Source organism: Mus caroli, chromosome 13, assembly GCF_900094665.2.
Source record: "Mus caroli chromosome 13, CAROLI_EIJ_v1.1, whole genome shotgun sequence".
Taxonomy (NCBI): Eukaryota; Metazoa; Chordata; class Mammalia; order Rodentia; family Muridae; genus Mus; species Mus caroli.
In genome coordinates, this window is record NC_034582.1 from 71,412,746 (window position 1) to 71,431,687 (window position 18,942).

Here is an 18,942-nt window from a genome sequence, read left to right on the forward strand (position 1 = left end):
CTATTTTCTGACAAAATTCAACCTTGGTTATTGGACTCTTGATTGGGGAGCGTTTGTGGATATCCCTAACCACTGAATAATTTTGTTGCAGATAATCTTTGATGATATGAAGGTAGTGATCGTGTTATTATTATTAGTGACCATTGGGTGCTGATAATAATCACTCAGCTAACATCAATAGCGAGTGTCTATTTTGTGTCCACAATGTCTAACTCTCTAACCCAGTGGTTGAATGTGTTGCTCAAAATGAATTGTATCTTAGCACTTAGAAAATATTAACTCTCTTGTAGTATTGATAACAGTGCTTTGCTGTTTCCTAATTCTACTTGAAAACAAGGGCATGGGATTTTTATAACATTTGGAAACCTGTAACTCTTTCATGTTTTTGGTCAATGGACTTTATAAAGACAAAAATAAAAGAAATGTAGCACTGTCTTTGGGAATGTTATGATTCTTCTATTTCCTAGTCTAAAGTTGCTACACAGTTCCATTCCCTCCTTCCATTCCCTCCCCATTAGGTCAAAGATGGTGTGGTCTTGTGTGAAAATACTTTCTATCATCTATTTTTATGAGGCATGAGTGCTTTCTAGAATGAATCCTTTTCATAAGAAGTTCTGATGTAAGTGATAGAGCTCTTGACATTGAAGCTGTTCCCTAACACAGACAGAGCAAGCTTGACCCTAAATACTCCCCACTTTCCTTGTCCTCTGTCCTAAAGACAACCATAAAACATGATAGGACTAAGAGGAAGGTTTACATCTAAGTACTTAAGAAAAATGGTTAATAGTAAATAGAAGAATTATTTAAATTTGAGGGACGCTTTCTGCTTTACTTTATATATACAAAAGCAAGAGAGGCCAGGTGTGGTGGCACATGCCTTTAATCCCAGCACTTGGGAGGCAGAGGCAGGTGGATTTCTGAGCTCGAGGTCAGCCTGGTCTACAAAGTGAGTGCCAGGACAGCCAGGGCTATACAGAGAAACCCTGTCTCGAAAAACAAACAAACAAACAAACAAACAAACAAACAAACAAACAACAACAAAACCAAAAAAAAAAAAAAAGCAAGAGAGCAGTGATCTTAAGCACTCATAACAACTCTCCAGAAGGTTAAGCATTTAGCCAAACTGACCTCTCACTATGACTTAAACAGAATATTATAGAGGATACATTTTAGTAAAAAATAAAATAAAATAACTAGCCTTTTTCTGAATTGGAAACATTTTAGACAACAATATAATTGATAATTAACTAAGTTTCTAAAATGTGGCCAAAGCAACAGTTTTAGATGTAGGTTGAAGAAAAAAAATGTTATATACCCAATTATGTAAACTGTATTCTAAACCCTTACCTCCAAATAGGACAATTTCATGAAACTCAATTTGTATTATTAATTCAGAATTAACTAATTCCAATTCCAAGTCATCCATTATACTTAAAATACACTGTCTCATTTCTTCAAACAAATAATGCAAGTGAACTCTCACCAGAAAGACTGCTTGAATGTTAAAGTTCTCCCTCTCCTCTCTCTCTTCCTCCCTCTCCTTTCTCCTCCCTCCCCCTCCACTCCCCCCCCCTCTCTTATATGTGTGTGTGTGTAAAGCAGTCTCCTCTTGTATAGTTGTTGCTAGAAATAATTTGTTATTAAAAGGACCAATTAATATTACACTTCCCCTAAAATCAATGGCTGCCCGGTTCGGTACTAGATGAAAGATAATGAAATGCTTTATTTCATTTACAGACAATGCTAATGAGGAAGAGTTGGAAAAGATCCAGTAAGGTAATTCTTAGCATGTGATCTTCAGCTTTCCTTGTTGAGAAGACTGTTAGCTGCTTTTCCAAATCCTTCCCATCCCCTTCCAAGCTGTACCACAAAGTTTCATCATTGCCAGTTGCTCTTTTTTCCCTCCTCATAATCTTTAACCAAATCATGCAATGCTTTCTAAGTCATAGGAACCTCACTGGTGCAGAGCACTCAGACCATTCTCTTGCTGTTCTCCAATCACTCTCCAGCCTCATTCGCAGCATCCAGTCTCTACTATGTGCACAACAGGGTCTACAAAATCACTCTGCTCCAGAATGGAAGTGATGAACTGGGGCAGGGACAACTCCAGACAGAGGGCCATAAACATTCTGTTTTGTTTCATGGAAAATTGATGATGGACTTTTTAAACTCATATGTTCTATCATGGCGCCTTGAGGACAATTCTCCCTCAGTTCCTCAGCTCACTCCCAGAACAAGAGCTTTCCATATCCCTCTAAAGATATGTACGGCACATATTAAGCTTTTAGTACCTTTGGTGATAGCACACCTCTTGAACAGAAATATCAAGATGCAACTGAACTTTTATATGACTGTGCTTTGAAACAAATCAGATTTCCTTGGTAAAACTGACATTTATTCAAAATTTTACTTAAAAGGTCAATATTGCTTTTAATAATTCTGATTTTTTTAGACCCTGGAACATTGGCAATCTTTCTTTTTCCATTCTGATCAAATCATGCTGTTACTTGTTATTCAATTTCATCATCTTCCCTTTTGGGAGTGGGATTAAGAAAATATGTATAAAAAGTACTGTTTTATGTTTGCTATGGTGTCTTAATCTGCTTTGTGAAGTACTTCTTATGTACAGTTAGCTACTTTCCAGTTCTTAGACTGCTGACAACAAAGAGATAATTCACCAAAAGACCAGGACACAAAAGGCACATACTGGAGAAAGTTGCTGAATATTTTTTGAGAATTCACTTGGTCTCATTAAGCAAAATAAAGCTTCAAAGACGTTTAAAGAAATGTTGTATTGTTTGCCTTTGGAACTGTGCTTCAGCACTAATAGTATATTAGAAGAATGTTGATTTTAAAATATGTGTAAGACTTTCCTCATCCTGTGTTTCTATGATGATATATTTGTATAAAAACCTGCTAACCCACAGTTAGCAGAATTACCTCTTTCAAAAGAGTTTAACTAGGACTGGATATTGTATAGTATTTGGCATTAATTAGTATGAATAATCTATTTTATTGAAATATGAGAGAGAGAATAGAAGTGTTGTTTTGACTGTGTATATTGACCTGAGATCTCAGCACTTGAGAGGCTGAAGGAAGTCCAGCTTGGGCTCGAGAAGAAGACCTATTCTAACATATATTCAGGTAGATAAGTTGGTAGGTAGATAGTAGATTGATAGATAGATAGATGATAGATAGAGTCTAAGACATTTAACTTCTTTAAAATAATCTTAATAATACAGTACAAATAAATCCACATAATTTCCTTGAATCTATAAAAATTTAAATGAATAATAAATATATTATTTCCTTTATTTTATATTTAAAATTCTTAGTACTTTATACTTAATTATTAATTTAAACTTTGGAGGTTTGCCACTATAGATGCAAAATGCCTGTGCCTACTTCACAACTCTCTTAAGTACTTGGCAGGTTATATTTTGTACAGTGTTAATATTAGACTAAGGGATTTTTAAATTTGGTACATTTTTATAAAAATTCAAAGTGCCAGCTGAGTTAGAATTAGTTCACTCATCTTGTTTTTTTTTTTTTTTTTCCTATGAGAATATAGTGAGTACTTGGTAATTCATTCAAATTTTTACTATTCCCTAAAACACTTTTCATATTCACGAGATAGTGTTATTTTTTTAAAAAGTCCATTGAAAACTTTACATTTCTAATTATTACTTATTTCACTGGTATTCAACCCCCCCTCCCCCCCCCCAATGGATACTGTCACTGAATCCTTTCCTCCAGGCAGCTGCTTCTAAGAACTAAGGGGTGAGTATGCTGGGTAGGTGGGTTTAGGATATGTTGCTGCCTTACTGAAATATAGTCTCCTTCTTACTCTTCCACTCAAAATCTTTGTCTTATAAGGAGACTCCTTTTGATTTTAGAAAGAACATGCTTAAGCTATACTAAAATACAAGTATTGATGTTTTTAGTAGTTAGGTTTTTTCATTATGTAACTATGCTCACCATTGTATTTTCCTATAGATAAAAATTATTTTCTTCTCTGGATCCTCAGTTTATGTGAATGAAATCTCCTCTTATCCTCAGGCTTTAATATGAAGCTTTTCTTTGAGCATCAAGGGTGCAAAATAAAAATCTGAGAGTCAAACTTTCCCAGTAAAGATTTGCACATAGCCAGATGTTGCTATTTCCAGTTATCTGTGACTCAGAGCTTTTCTGTCTTGTCTTGGTTTCTTTCAGAAGAAATCTAAATATAGATGCAGACAGGAAAGTACTAAGATGATTATCCTTTTGTCGCACAAACATTTCCCTTGTATACGAGGTGAAATAGCTCATAGAATTTCCCATCATCTAAATATCTGTTGGTCATTTCAGTATCTTCATTTTATGTGGTGAGCTTTTAATTCATGTTTAGCTAACACAGGTCTGCAAGTAATAAATTCTGTCATGGAAATATTTGTGCTACTCATATGTTGTGGGACAGTACTTACTACTGAAGAATAGAACCATATTCCTGAGGACATGGGGCCTCATGAATATTATTCAAGACAAGTTTCTCTATTATTGTGAGTACAGCTGATATTACATTATATCGAGGATGGAAAATGCACCTACATGGACCTGTGCAGAGCAAGATATAGAAACATGGGCTAGATTTTTATTGCATGCCAATCAGTAAATAGTAAATCTCACAATATCTCCTTTTCTGGGTGTAGTAACATCCACCAATAGACTCATTATGTCTACCAACTCCACTTTCCATCATTCACAGTTTAAATTATCTCTCACACTTGTCTGGAATAGAAGTGTTATTTTAAGCAGAAAAAAAAATTAATGTCTTCCTAAACTCAGGCAAGTAGGTAATTATCCAGGCCAAAGAGCTACATTTATGTGACAAAATGCATTTTGGCAGAGAAATTGTAATGCTTTGAGTTGCTTCAATACTTTATTCTTTAGAAGAAGCCTATCATTGATAATTTATTTAAGGTTAAATTATTAATCAAGAAAATTCCATGAGCTCAGAAGATATATAACATGTGTGTGTGTGTGTGTACAGTCAAACAAAAGAAATGGAAATGAAATAGTAAAATAATTGTCTCTCTCAAGTGGCTTGAAGTTTATTCAGTGCTGCATGTGCCCATGTTTGAACCCAGAAGAGAGAGGTTATAGTTTATCTGTGGTTAGGATGAATAATAATAAGCAAGGTACTACAAAGCATGCTTGTGGATGAGGTTGAATCATGGTTTCAAGTCAGCCTGTATAGCACATAGCAAGACCTTATCTTATGTAAAAAGCATACATGTTTTCAATAAATTACTTCAATTGTCCAAATAAATATTATGGCAAAGGCCTCATGTCTAGCTGAAGTGCTATTGACAGTTGATGACTTCTGAGTGAGATTCACTTTTTTTGTGTGTATGTGGCTTCTGATAGGTTGCTCACACCTCAGTGAATGGTCACAACCTTTCACATATGGCCAATAGTAATTGGAGTTTGTGAGATATTAAGTAAAAAACCAACCAACTGAACAAAAACAGGACAATTAGTTGGGAGGGACATTTGATGGCTTCTGGGAGCAACTGAATATAAGTGGTGGAGTTTGGCAATGATCAAAATACATTCCTACATGTGTGAAATTTTTTAGAAATAAAACAAAACATTATCTAAAAGAAAAGAAAATTATAGTATAATCATATAAAGATATACTTGTCAAAATCTTAAAAATTTTTAATTATTTTCTTTAAGATTAGGTCCTTTGGATAATGCCATGTATTGTGGTGGTATCTCATTACTAGATCTTCTGTTATTTGACAGCCTACATCTCTTTTAGCAATATATCTTCTTATAAAGATTTTATTATAATCACTTAGCATGATTTTAATGAAATATGAAACACTTTATCCATTGGTTGAATGAAGCAATTTTAATAAGACTTCTGGCAAAGATATCATTAATTGAAACTAGGGACACTGAGCTCTGTAAGACTGCAGGGCATAGTTAAACTGGCACCTTGCATGCCATATTAAAAGTGACTTGTAAATGCTTTAAGTAAGGGGACAGAAAAAGATTAACACATTTTAAGTAGTCAGACATAATGAAAAAGATATTAGTTAACTATTATCAGGTTCTTTCTACTAAGACCTCATATGCTGATAAACAGGTGATTTTAAAGAAGAGAACAAGGGTTGTAAAAATGAAAACTATTGGTAGGAGATTCTCAGCTTTAGCGTACCATTGATAGTCTTGTGCTTATGTCTAGACATAATGTTTTTATGGAAGCAAACATTTATTTAAAATTCCTTACTTTGGCAAAATTTTTATTCCCAGCTCTTTTTAGAAATACTATAAAATAATATTCAGAATTTATTGTTTTGAGATTCTAAAATGAAACAGTAAACAAATGGTGAACAGCAATAAGGAGTTCTACTATACAGTATGTATTTGGACCTTGGTTGTTAGATTTACTGTTTATTTACTTTATAAATATATATTAGCATTATATTTGATTATTCCTCAAAGTACATAGTTAGATCTTATATTGAAATAATTTCTTTGATGCCTTTACACTATTTCATCATAGACATAAAATTAGATTGTATGTACATTAATTCATAGTGATTGAGATTTGCAATAACCATGACATTACATTTATTTGAATGCTTTTGTGACTCTTTCTGGAGCAAATATGGATGGTCTGGTATAAAGTCAGGCGATAGCATGTAATCCTGAGCACAAGAGGGAACTCACCAAGTTTGCATCCGAAGTCTAAGATGTTTATTGCATGATTGCCAATTGACCTTTGCTTCCTGGATGTGTCAACCTAATGCCAACCAGTTTCCCCATGATCCTTTCTGAGCTGACTTAAAAGGGGAAACTAATTTATCAAATTAATAGAGTAGAAAGTTGCCACATAGATGTGTATTGAATCGTAATGGAAGATGATAGGTTGGTAGGTAGGTATATGGATGGATGGATGGATGGATGGATGGATGGATGGTAGATAGAAAGATGATAGATAGAAAGATAGATTTATTGATTTTAAGTATTTTAAATACTCAAATGAAAATAAATAATTCATATTTTATAGGGGCTTTATTTTCAAAAGCCTAGTTGGTATTTCAAAGGCTTAGTCAATGTCCTAATTTTATTTTATTTTATTTATTTATGTTTGCTAAGATGGAACCATCCCATGATCCTGACTTTCATAAACAAAGATTTTCTGATCAGGAAACATTGTGCAACTGATTTGCATATGAAATAATTTTCCAATCACTTAAATTACCAAAATAGCGCCTATGATAAAAAATTGTGCTCATATATATTAAAACAGGTTCATGTAATCTAGATGATGGACTTGATTCTAACCCTTGAATTTTAGGGTTACAGGTTCAAATTTTTCTTTTGTGATTATTTTGATTATTGAAGGGTTCCCACATTATAATAAAATAAATTATGTCCTTTTTTAAAGATTTATTTATTTTATGTATGAGTACACTGTAGCTGTTTTCAGACACATCAGTAGAGGACATCAGATTCCCTTATAGATGGTTGTGAGCCACCATCTGGGAGGTTGCTGGGAATTGAACTTAGGACCTCTAAAAAAGCAGTCAGTGCTCTTAACCTTTGAGCCATTTCTCCAATCCCATGAATTATGTTTTAAAATCTGTATACTAATCTAATTTTAAAATACCACTTTAGATAAAAGGTTGACTGTTAATCCTTATTCTGATAACAAAATCTTAAAAGATTTTTGTGTTTTATTTTATGTATAGTCTGAAAATTAGCATCATAGTTATTTTTTAAGGAAAACATGCACTTTACTTCTATATTTATTAAAAAACTGTATTTTTCATTTTAAAAATATGATTAAGTTTTAGACTTGAAGTTTTAGTTTTCATCTTTGAAGAGAAATTTACTTATAGTGCAAATATACTTTGGCAAAAATAGACCTAACTATTTGTATTATTTACCAATGATTCTTGGTAAGATGATAAATTGGAAATCTCAATAGAAACCATTCATTATTCAGGATAATTCTGATTGTCTTTTAATGTTTGTTCAATTTTCTTTCTCTTTTTGTATTAGATATTTTCTTTATTTACATTTTAAATGTTATCCCCTTTCTAGGTTCAACCTCCAAAACTCCCTACCCTATCCCCCCTGCCCTAGCTTCTATGAGGGTGTTTCCCCACCCACCCACTCCCGCCTTCCTGCCCTCCCATTCTCCTACACTGGGGTATCGAACACCCTCTGGCCCAAGGGCCTCATCTCCCACTGATGTCCAACAAAACCATCCTCTGACACATGTGGCCAGTGTCATGGGTCCCTCCATATGTAATCTTTGCTTGGTGGTCCAGTCCTTGGGAGCTCTGGGGTGGGTGGGTGGGGTCTGGCCAGTTGACACTGTTGCTCCCTCCATAGGACTGCAAACGCCCTCAGCTCCTTCAGTCCTTTCTCCAACTCCCCATCAGGGACACCCACACTTCGTCAAATAGTTGACTGTAAGCATCTACCTCTGTATTTGTCAGGCTCTGGCAGAGTATCTCAGAGACTGCCGTATCAGGCTGCTGCTGCTGCTTCTTCTTCTTCTTCTTCTTCTTCTTCTTCTTCTTCTTCTTCTTCTTCTTCTTCTTCTTCTTCTTCTTCTTCTTCTTCTTCTTCTTCTTCTTCTNCTTCTTCTTCTTCTTCTTCTTCTTCTTCTTCTTCTTCTTCTTCTTCTTCTTCCTCTTCCTCTTCCTCTTCCTCTTCCTCTTCCTCTTCCTCTCCTTTTTTTCTTCAAAGTTTTTTTTATTATATATTTCCTTCATTTACATTTCAAATGCTATCCCGAAAGTCCCCTATACCTTCCCCCTTCCCTGCTCCCCAACCCACCCACTCCTGCTTCCTGGCCCTGGCATTCCCTGTAATGGGGCATATAATCTTCACAGGACCCTGATATAGCTATCTCTTGTGAGGCTATGCCAGTGCCTGGAAGATTCAGAAGTGGATGCTCTCATATCAGGCTTCTATCAGCAAGCACTTCCTGGTATCTGCAATAGTGCCTAGGTTTGGTGGCTGTATATGGGATGGATCCCCAAGAGGGTAGTCTCTGGATGACCTTTCCTTCAGGCTCTGCTCTACACTTTGTCTCCATATTTGCTCCCATGAGTATTTTGTTCACCCTTCTAAGAAGCTATGACGCACCCACACTTTGGTCTTCCTTCTTCTTGAGCTTCATGTGGTCTGTGAATTGTACCTTGGGTATTCCAAGTTTGCAGACTAATATTTAGTTTTCTTTAAATGTAGATTTATTATTTAGCAATTTCCTACTGCTGCTTTCTCTTGCTTTGTGATCTCTGGTCTTGCTGGACACTGAAGTGGTACTTACTGTGTACAGAATGATTTGACCCAAGGTTTCTCCAGAATTCACAGTGGGTTTATGCTCTCCAAATTAAAATCAGTACATTTATTTAGAACTCACCACCACCACCACAGTATTTCATTGTTATTGCTTGCGTTATTGTTATTGTGGTTGTACTTATTATTCTAATTGTTGTTGTTACTTTTTATTGTTGAATTTACTGTTTTTATTGTTGTTATTGTTTTTATTTTTTACTGTTATGAGTGTTGATGATTATTTCTGTCACTATTAATGTTGTTGCTGCTATTATTATTTTTTGTTATTGTTTTTGTTTGTATTGTTGTTGCCGTTATTATTAACTACTCCTGGGTTGGTCTATTGTAAATTTCATATTAATTCACAGCAATAAATGGCACTAGAAGCCGCATGGAAATTAAACTGTTTCACTTGAAATAAAGGCCCAAATTTACATGAGAATGTGGGTTATAAAATGAACTATAAATTGTAACTGATGAGTGATAGAACTAATTAGACATGGCATTAAAAAGTACAGGCCAGGGAGTAGGCTGTACTTCTCAAACCTAAGTCTTTAGCATTAAAGCACCCTAACCATAAATGCACGAATATCACTTTTTCTTTGCCTATTGAGCCAACAACAATTAACCGAGGAAGACTAGAAAGTTCAATCTTAGCACCACTTCAGTCGGTCACATGACACCACCTAAACCTTTATATGAGTTAATGCTACTTTGAAGCATTTGCTTTATGCTGGATTTAGAGGTAAATCTTTCCTCTCCATTTAGTTAACACATTATGCCTTAAGACTGAAACTTACTTGGATATATCATTTTTTATATTACCTCAACTTATATATGAAACCACTTATACCACTAGGGTCCCATACTTAATTGTTCAAATATGATATTGCAATGTGATATTTAAAATGGTGTTTCACAATCGACTAAGCTGTTCATTGTCTTAAATATTTATAAATCAAAGTGAAGAGAAATACAAATTACAAAGTAAACATTCAATTTCTCTAAAATCAAGAAGATCCTTTAAGTTAAATAATAAGATAATGAGCAAAAGAGATAGTTCAATGGATTAAAGCACTTTCCTATAGGCCTTATGACCAGATATCAATTCCCAGATCCTGTAAGATGACAGGAAAATACTGACTCCTGACATACAACACACACACACGCACACGCACACACACACGCACACACACAGGCATACACACATTAAGTAAATAAATAAATAAGAATTGATATGTAACATAAGATTTATCATAATCTTTTTAAAAATATGTAATTATGGCTGGGGATGTAGCTCAGAGCTCAAATTAATGAAATCATATGCATTGCATTTATTGTATTATACTAGGAATCTTAAGACATTTTGAACAGAGTTTAACTAGATGCATGTTTTGTTAGTAAGATGTCTGCTTCTGGTTTTTTTGTTTGTTTGTGTTTGTTTTTGTTTTTGTTTTTCGAGACAGGGTTTCTCTGTGTAGCCCTGACTGTCCTGGAACTCATTTTGTAGACCAGGCTGGCCTCGAACTCAGAAGTCCTCCTGTCTCTACCTCCCGAGTGCTGGGATTAATGGCATGTCCCACTACACCCGGCTTGCTTCTGTATTTTAAAACAATCTCATAGACTATGATTAGCACAATTGTTTTACTAAAAGAAACAATGCTATCTACCTCATTTTAAATCTTTCAACGTTTTTAACTACTTATTTTTTTTTCTGTTATGAACATCAGACTGAGAGATATTAATGAGCATTAAGAACAAAGAGATAAAGCACAGAAGCAGCCTCCCACTTTGTTGTCACTGATGTAGGGCATGAAGAAGACAGAGTCTTCTATTCAGAGCAGAATATATAGTTTCCAAATACATATGTCTGCATATATGATTTTTGCCTTTCAGTTTATATTGATTTGCTTTGTTTTGATTTTGATAATAATTAAGTATTCTTGAAAACATCGCAAAATTTAGCTAAATATTTGTTTGTTTTTAGGAACTCTCAGAAAATGAAGTGTTTGGATTTCACTTCTCTGTGCAGTCTTTCTTTTGGAGGGTAATGTTGAAATACTTTAATATTAATATTCATGTATTTTTTGTTCTGTGTAGTTATTTGGAAAATTGAATGTGAACTCAGAATGCAGGCTCTTAAATCTGCACCCCAGATAGATGTTTTCATTTTCTTTCTTTACTGACTTAATTTGAAGCCATCTCAACAAACCTTTGACGTCTTCACTGAATCTTATACTTTTGGAAGCATGCCTTTGAAGCTGTTCTTTGCAGGGACACGTTTCTTCAGGTTTTAGGCACTAAAGTTACAGATCCCCGTCCAGGAATAGATCGTTGGCTACAGGACGTGTATAGAGGTTCTTCCTTTCACTCTGAAAGATGAGCTTCTTTTCTGCTCCATTTTTGCTCATAAAATGTTTACTCTTATTAAAGTGACCATAAGCAGCATATCTAGGAGCTACACAGGAAACAGCCATTGTTATTTATTTTGTTACAGAGATCACAAACAACATGTCTAGCTTATCTACAGCAAATACCCATTTGCATTTCTTTGAAAAATATGAGGTTTTCTAACTTTAGCTCTGCGTTTGATTGAAATAAAAATAATATAAAGTTTCCATGGGATTTGCTTTAAATATCATCAGAATTTAGTCTTTTGTGACCTCATCATGAGCTCTGCCATCCACTTGTGTCTCTTCTGTAACTGGGTTGTGCACATTTAGTTACTAGTTTATTGTTAATACCCTCTAATCCCATCCCTTTAAGGCTGTCCCTGAAGCATCAACATGAAGCTCCTCCCATGCCCAAGAGCATCTCTGAGTCATTCAACCAGGGCCATGTCTCATCTCAATGAGATTTTTAAAATCTCCTTATACTGTTATTTCCAAGACCTCTGGGTTTCATGTCTATCTTATGTTCTCCATCTTTAACTCTGAACTTAGTAGCCCTGCCTTTTCTGCTGCTATTTAAGTGGATCATTTCTTTAAAAAAAAATCACAAAACAAGATTCCATTCTCACCCTTGATATTAAGTCCCCATGATGCTTGTCACTAAGCCCAGACACTGTTTAGCTTACACAGCAGATTATGTCACCTCACTGATCTGGGGCAAGGATCCAAATCAGTGAGTAAATAGGGCTGTAATTCTTTGCGGGGCTGTGTTCCTCTAGCTTTCTGTAGATATTTGATGATGATACTCTAGGGTTCATGTAATATTCTCTCTCTGTGTTTATCTCTGTGTTTAAATTTTCTTTCATCAAAAAAACCCAAAACAGTTAACCCATGATTTTTTGTAGGAGTAGACATTGCAGTGGAATTGTTACATTCTTAAATCTTTGTTATTTTCTTTTCTTGGTCTCAAAGCATTTGTATTAAAAAAGTATATATTCCCCTCGAAATTTTAAGATTTGTGGCCATGTCTCTTCAGCAGATATTGAGTTCCATATTAACTTAGGTAATGACCAGTGAGCCACTCTAAGCCACATCTACTAACCCCTGCCCGCTCCAATACACATATCTTTTTGCAGCCTTTTATTGTTGTTGGCTCGTATGAATGACTATAGTATGCTGCTTCCTTCCTGTTGTCTTTACTGAAGCTGCCTTGACTAAAGTTACTCTGTACATTTACCAAAATAATCATTGTTCCTTAGCTTATGTATGGTCCAGGAATGTAAAGGCTGGCTTTTTGTTTGTTTGGTTGGTTGGTTTTATTTTTGTTGTTGTTGTTTTTGTTTTTCGAGACAGGGTTTCTCTGTATAGCCCTGGTTGTCCTGGAACTCACTTTGTAGACCAGGCTGGCCTCGAACTCAGAAATCCGCCTGCCTCTGCCTCCCGAGTGCTGGGATTAAAGGCGTGCACCACCATGCCCCACTAAAGGCTGGCTTCTTTTGAATCCTTAAATGGAAGATGATTTTGCTTATATGAGAGCAGTCTTTGGGACACTCACCCTGTGCTGAGTTTGTTTTCTATGCTGCAAACTCAGAAAAATAATTTAAATCAAGATGCATTGCTAGGACCAACTCTGTCATAGCTGCTATTCTATGTTCCATCCAAGGGGCTCTTTCAACATCCTTCTGCTTTGTTGTTCCCAAATTAGTTTTCCACTTATTAGTGCTTTCTATTTGCTTCTGCTCTTTCTTCTCTTAATATTTCTCAATACCATTTCTCTATTTCTTGGAGTATCTGATTTTAGAACAACAAACATGTAGGTTTAAGTGATAGCCTTTTGGTTACTAGGATGCAGTGATGATGTCTCATCTGGGCACATCACACTGGGTGGGTGACAGATTAACTGAACAAAAGGTAAACTCTTTTAAGGAACATTTATTCTACCAATGAGGAAATGGGATCCAGAGCAATGATGTCATTTCCCTGAAGAACACTGGAGCTGTGACCAGGACACAATATTTTTTCTCTTTCTGAATGCATAGATATAAATGTTTTGAAGAATATGTATTAGCAGGGCTTCCATTTGAGTTGCTGACCAAGAAAATGCCCTGCAAACCAGTCACTCATTAGCGAAGAGTTGCTTGTTTGATATCCCATTGGTAATCAGAAATCAAGCCTAATTAGGATGAGAAATATCTCACATATTCACATCAGAAGTCATTCTGAAAACCAGCCCCATATCTCCCTTCCTGCCTATGAAGTATTGGTATTTTCAGGAACATTTTAGGGATACATATAAAGGAATGTTTTCCCTAGAAATGTTTATGTAAAAAGACTCTCAATATTCATATAAAACATTTACATGGAGTGTTAAGTATGAACATGCTTTTATAAAACTCATTCATTTATAAGGTAACTTCAAAGTCAATAAAAGACATTCTTCTTCAGGATCTAGCCAGATAAATACAGTCATCCTTAACAAAACAATCCCTACCCCCACCCCAAAATCCTTCTTTTTACAACACATGGAGACCATTACAGAAAAGCACAAGCAATCAAAATGCTGAGTTGTGGAACCCAGTCCAAAATGGTTCCTCTGGAACAAAATTTCAATGCACTCAGTGGCTCAGGGTTCTCTGCAGAAGAAGGGAGAGAAAGATCGAAAGAGCTAGAGGGTTGGAGAGTTTTCTGTGCGATTGTATCTCTTAGAAATGTCAGAAATTGTCGGGTGTGGTGGCGCACACCTTTAACCCCAGCACTCGGGAGGCAGAGGCAGGCAGATTTCTGAGTTCGAGGCCAGCCTGGTCTACAAAATGAGTTCCAGGACACCCAGGGCTATACAGAGAAACCCTGCCTCGAAAAAACAAAAACAAAAACAAAAACAAAACAAAAGAAATGTCAGAAATCTAATGAACATGGCTGCCTAAACATGACCTAAGCAAGGATGGACTCAATAGGCAACCTAATGTGGAGGCTTTTGAGGCCAAATCTAGACAAAGAACTACAGGCAATGAAGAAATACAGAGAGATGGAGAAATAGTCTTCCTCAGTGAATAGTCACCAAATAGTTATCCAACACCAGAAGGCCAGCCTTGAAAAACAGTAATATTATAAAGACCGAGAAGGTTGTATTTATTTATTTAGGAATATTTATATGCATGTATATGCATGCAGACACACAACAACAACTGAAAAAAAAAGAGGCCATAAGTTTGGGAGGCTGTGGAGGGAGGGAGAAATGGTCTAGTTGTAATCACAAAAAAATTATTAATAAATTAATAAAATAGAGGCTGAAGTAAAGTCTCTTTTGTAGAGAATATATGTTTGGTTCCCAGCATACAAATCCCATAGTTCAAAGCCACTAGTAACAGCAGTTCTGAGAGACCCAACTCTTCCCTTCTTCATAGGGACTGTATTCACATGCTGTCGTAGTCAGGCTTTCTATTTCTGCACAATTACCATTTTTCTCCCAAAAATAATAAAGATTATGGGAAGTCAAATCAGGTTATTCTCATTAAGTCAGAATTTCATTCTTAACAATAGTTTCAAATGAAGGTACAGGTCTATTATAGAACATTTCTTTCAAATATCTATCATGGGTCTGTTTCTTCCCAGCCCTCTCCACTGAGCAGACATCTAGATTCTGATAAGGGAGTTAATTGAAGAAACCAGTTCATTGAAAGCACCAGAGTAAATTAATGATAATTTTTAATGGAAAGAACAGGAATATATTAAGATAAACATAAAAATGGAAGAGAGACATATAACAGGCAAGACAACATGTATGAAAAGCAGAACAGATCAGAGTAACATCAGTGTATGCCTGTGGTCAGGACAGAGTGGCATTAAGGCATGCCTTATGGTCAGGGTAGAGTGACATCAAGGCAGGCTTTATGATCAGTGCAGAGTGACATCACCAGGACGGGCCCTATGATCAGGTAAGACTGACATCATCAGGGTGTGCTTTATGGTCAGTGCAGAGTGACATCAGGGTGTGCCTTCTGTTCAGGTCAAGCAATAGTGTAGTCAGGTGAAAGAGTGCAGCAAAGGGGAAGAGATGTTAACTATTTAAGAGAAGAATGTGGCCATGTGCTCCTGCACTTACATCATGAAAACCTCAAGTATATATTATATGCCCCCTCAGAAAGTGTCATAGGTCATTTCTATTTTACAAAGGAAAATAAGACTCTTGAAATATTTATAAATTTTAATTTAAAGCTTTAAGAGAAATGTCTAGTAGGTCAAATCAAGGACTATTACTTTTCTTTCCTATTATCATTGGTAAATTTGCATAGCTGTTTTAATTTTGAAGTATGGTTAAAATATATATGACTATTTTCTGTTGAGATGTACCTTGAACACCACAATAAAGTTTTGAGATCTATTTGACCACACATTTATAGTGGATAGTTAGAATACCTTAAATATAGTTAACTTCCTGGCACCATATATTATATTCAGAAGCAATGAGAAAAAATGAAGGATGAATTTAAGAAGTTCCTCTGAGGTTTACAGTAGCTGTGAATCATCTTCAAAATAAGGTTTTGGAGCTTTATTATTGGGAAGACACTTTGTGCCAGGCTACACAAAGCACTGGGGGCATTGAGGGGACGATGGCTACAGCACCAATCTGTTTGTTGGACCTGAACATCCAGCTGCAATTCACTGAAATAAACTCTACAGGAAAAGGTAAGGGTAGAGCATGCCCCTGCATCAGGGATTGAGGGCAGAGATTGCCCCACCGCCTAGTTTTTGCAACATGAAACAGTTATCCTAGGCTGCCATCATGTTTTCTTTGTTGTGGCCTGTGGGTCATTTGATTAAATAAAAGCATGTGGTGCCTCTGTGCTGAAAATGCAGAAAAGAGCTGACTCTTCCCAAGGCTCATCTGAGCATACAAGGCATGCCTTCTTTCTAGTCTTGCAGGGTCTGGGTCTCATTTGGAAGGATTAGGATTTACACAGGAAACACAATCAAGGTAACAGAAGCCAGGGGTCATTTGTACACACCAGAGAGCAGGATGGACTGTTTGCTACCTCTATACAGATTGGTTTTGATTCTTATCTTTCAATCTGGATATACACGAGGATGATATATCATGCTACTATTTGGTGTTTTAGGTAATGTAATTTGTAACTCTTATTAAATAGAATGAGAATATAGATATGTATGCAATTTTTATGGTAGAGCATACCTTACTGGTAGGCTTTAGAGGACAATGCAAATAGAAAATATTAATCTGCTTTACTGAATAATGTGCCAGATAAATTATTTCCTTTAAGCTTCTAATAGGCCTTTCTCAACAACCAGATTATATTGCATCTATCTGAATCCCAAAGCTAATTGAAAACCTGTAAGAATAAATCTTTTTGTGTCATAAACTTTTTAGGTTCTGTCTTTAGAGAGGGAAGGAAGGAGGGAGAGGTAGGGAGGGAGGAATTAAGGATGGCAGGTAAGCAATTTCAAATTAAAATCTCAGACTTGGCAATCTCTATACATTTGGTATATTGGCCTCTTTGTTATTCTGTTATTTTATGTTCAAAGTGATGCATGTCATGAAAAATAGGGCATGAGATTCCAGCATCTATAGGTGTTCACTAAGCTTGTTTTTCCATGTGATCTAACCCAGGTTTCAGATTGTCCTAATTCAATTCTCCCTGTAGTGAAATACCTAGGCTCTCCTCTCCTCACTCACCATTGCTCAGAAACCCTGTCAAGCAATTGTTGGAACCTTAAATGTATCACTACTGCCCCACCCTGGTAATTGCCCTCCAGAGTCCCTCTGTGAGCCCTCTCTTGACCTGCTTTCCATTTTGGGCCATGAGTGAAGTGATCTCTGTGGCTCTTTTGTTTCCTTTGGTTGCCTTCATGAATGTCAAAGCACAAAAATAAGTGGAGTAAACCTCTACCAATTTAGATTTTTTTTAAAATTTTTATTAGTTTACCACAGATATGAAAGCACAATTGATTATTGTTATACATGGAACATTTATTTTTTCTTGAGCCTATCTGTTTTCAAATTAGAAAAAAATTCTCCAAAAATTTTATGGCATCAGATTTGGGGTGGGAGAAATCCTTTCTGATATATCTATTAACAAAACACTAAAATCACTAAGTGGGGTCCATCACCCTGTAGTTTTTGCCAGACAGTATCACTGTACTGAAAGCAAGTCACAGCTAGACACTCTACATTGGATTGGTGCTCGTCATCACTGCACTACAAGAAAGTGTTTGAGAATTGCAGAGAACTAAGAACATATGCTTTGAAAATTAATTTTACATGCTGTTCAAAACAAGAGTTTTAGACCTCTGGACATTTATTCCCACCCTGATGAATAGCAGCCTACTCTCTCTGTTCTGGACTTCTGCAGATAGAACGTAAGAGGCCTTATTGTCAAAATGAGCATATGAGTTCCACAAGTCATTCCACTGGCTTGCTCTCATCTTATCTTAAACGAAATCTGTATTCTGAGGCCGAGTCCTTGTACTGAAAACCATTTTCTATCTGAACATTTTAGCCATGTCGAAGAGAATGATATTCTTGATATTCTAAAAAAAAATATTAAAAGTAAACTAACATTATCTTTAAAGTGCCAACTGACTCATCTTAAATTACTACTAAAGCTACATATTATTAACAAATTCCTTCACACTTTAAAATCCAGTGTTTTCTGATATGTTGATAGTCTAAAATTGGATGAGTGTATCTGATGAGAATGGTCCTAAGATACTACTAGGTAGGAGGATCAAACAAAACACATGTGATAAAGATTCACTTCTTCAACAACCCCCACCCCCAAACTGAATCATATCCACTCGGCATCAAGCAGGTGAATTTAAAAAATTTTACTGCTAAAATTTGCAATCTAATGCTTTAAAAGCTGAAGGATGATTTCCTTCACCAATTGTCATAGATGTTGGCTTTTAAGCTGTGTTACATCATCTTCTTATTTTTTTTTTCTTCCTGTTTTCTTTCTCTGCCAAATAAAATTCTGATTTAGCAAGTACTTATCCGCAAACAACACTTTAAATAGACAACTCCTCAGTGTAATCTGGCGAGGGCAACCGTAGATCTGTTCATCACTCTGTTCCGTTAGTTTCTTAGTGAGTAGTTTCATTTAAATGATTATTAGTAAATGTGTATTGTTTAGACACATGCTATGAGGAAAATATTAACAGAGAGACATTAAAAATAAATTTTTCATAA

At 35.7% G+C, this 18,942-nt stretch overlaps 1 protein-coding gene across 1 annotated transcript in view; it reads left to right on the plus strand.

Annotated features, from left to right (window-relative positions):
- Window positions 1-18,942, plus strand: part of Mctp1 (multiple C2 and transmembrane domain containing 1) — a 594,489-nt gene that overhangs the window by 312,001 nt on the left and 263,546 nt on the right. The window contains exon 6 of the mRNA XM_021180105.2: window positions 1,738-1,776. Coding sequence (XP_021035764.2) covers window positions 1,738-1,776 — 39 coding nt within the window. The remainder of the gene's footprint in view (window positions 1-1,737; window positions 1,777-18,942) is intronic.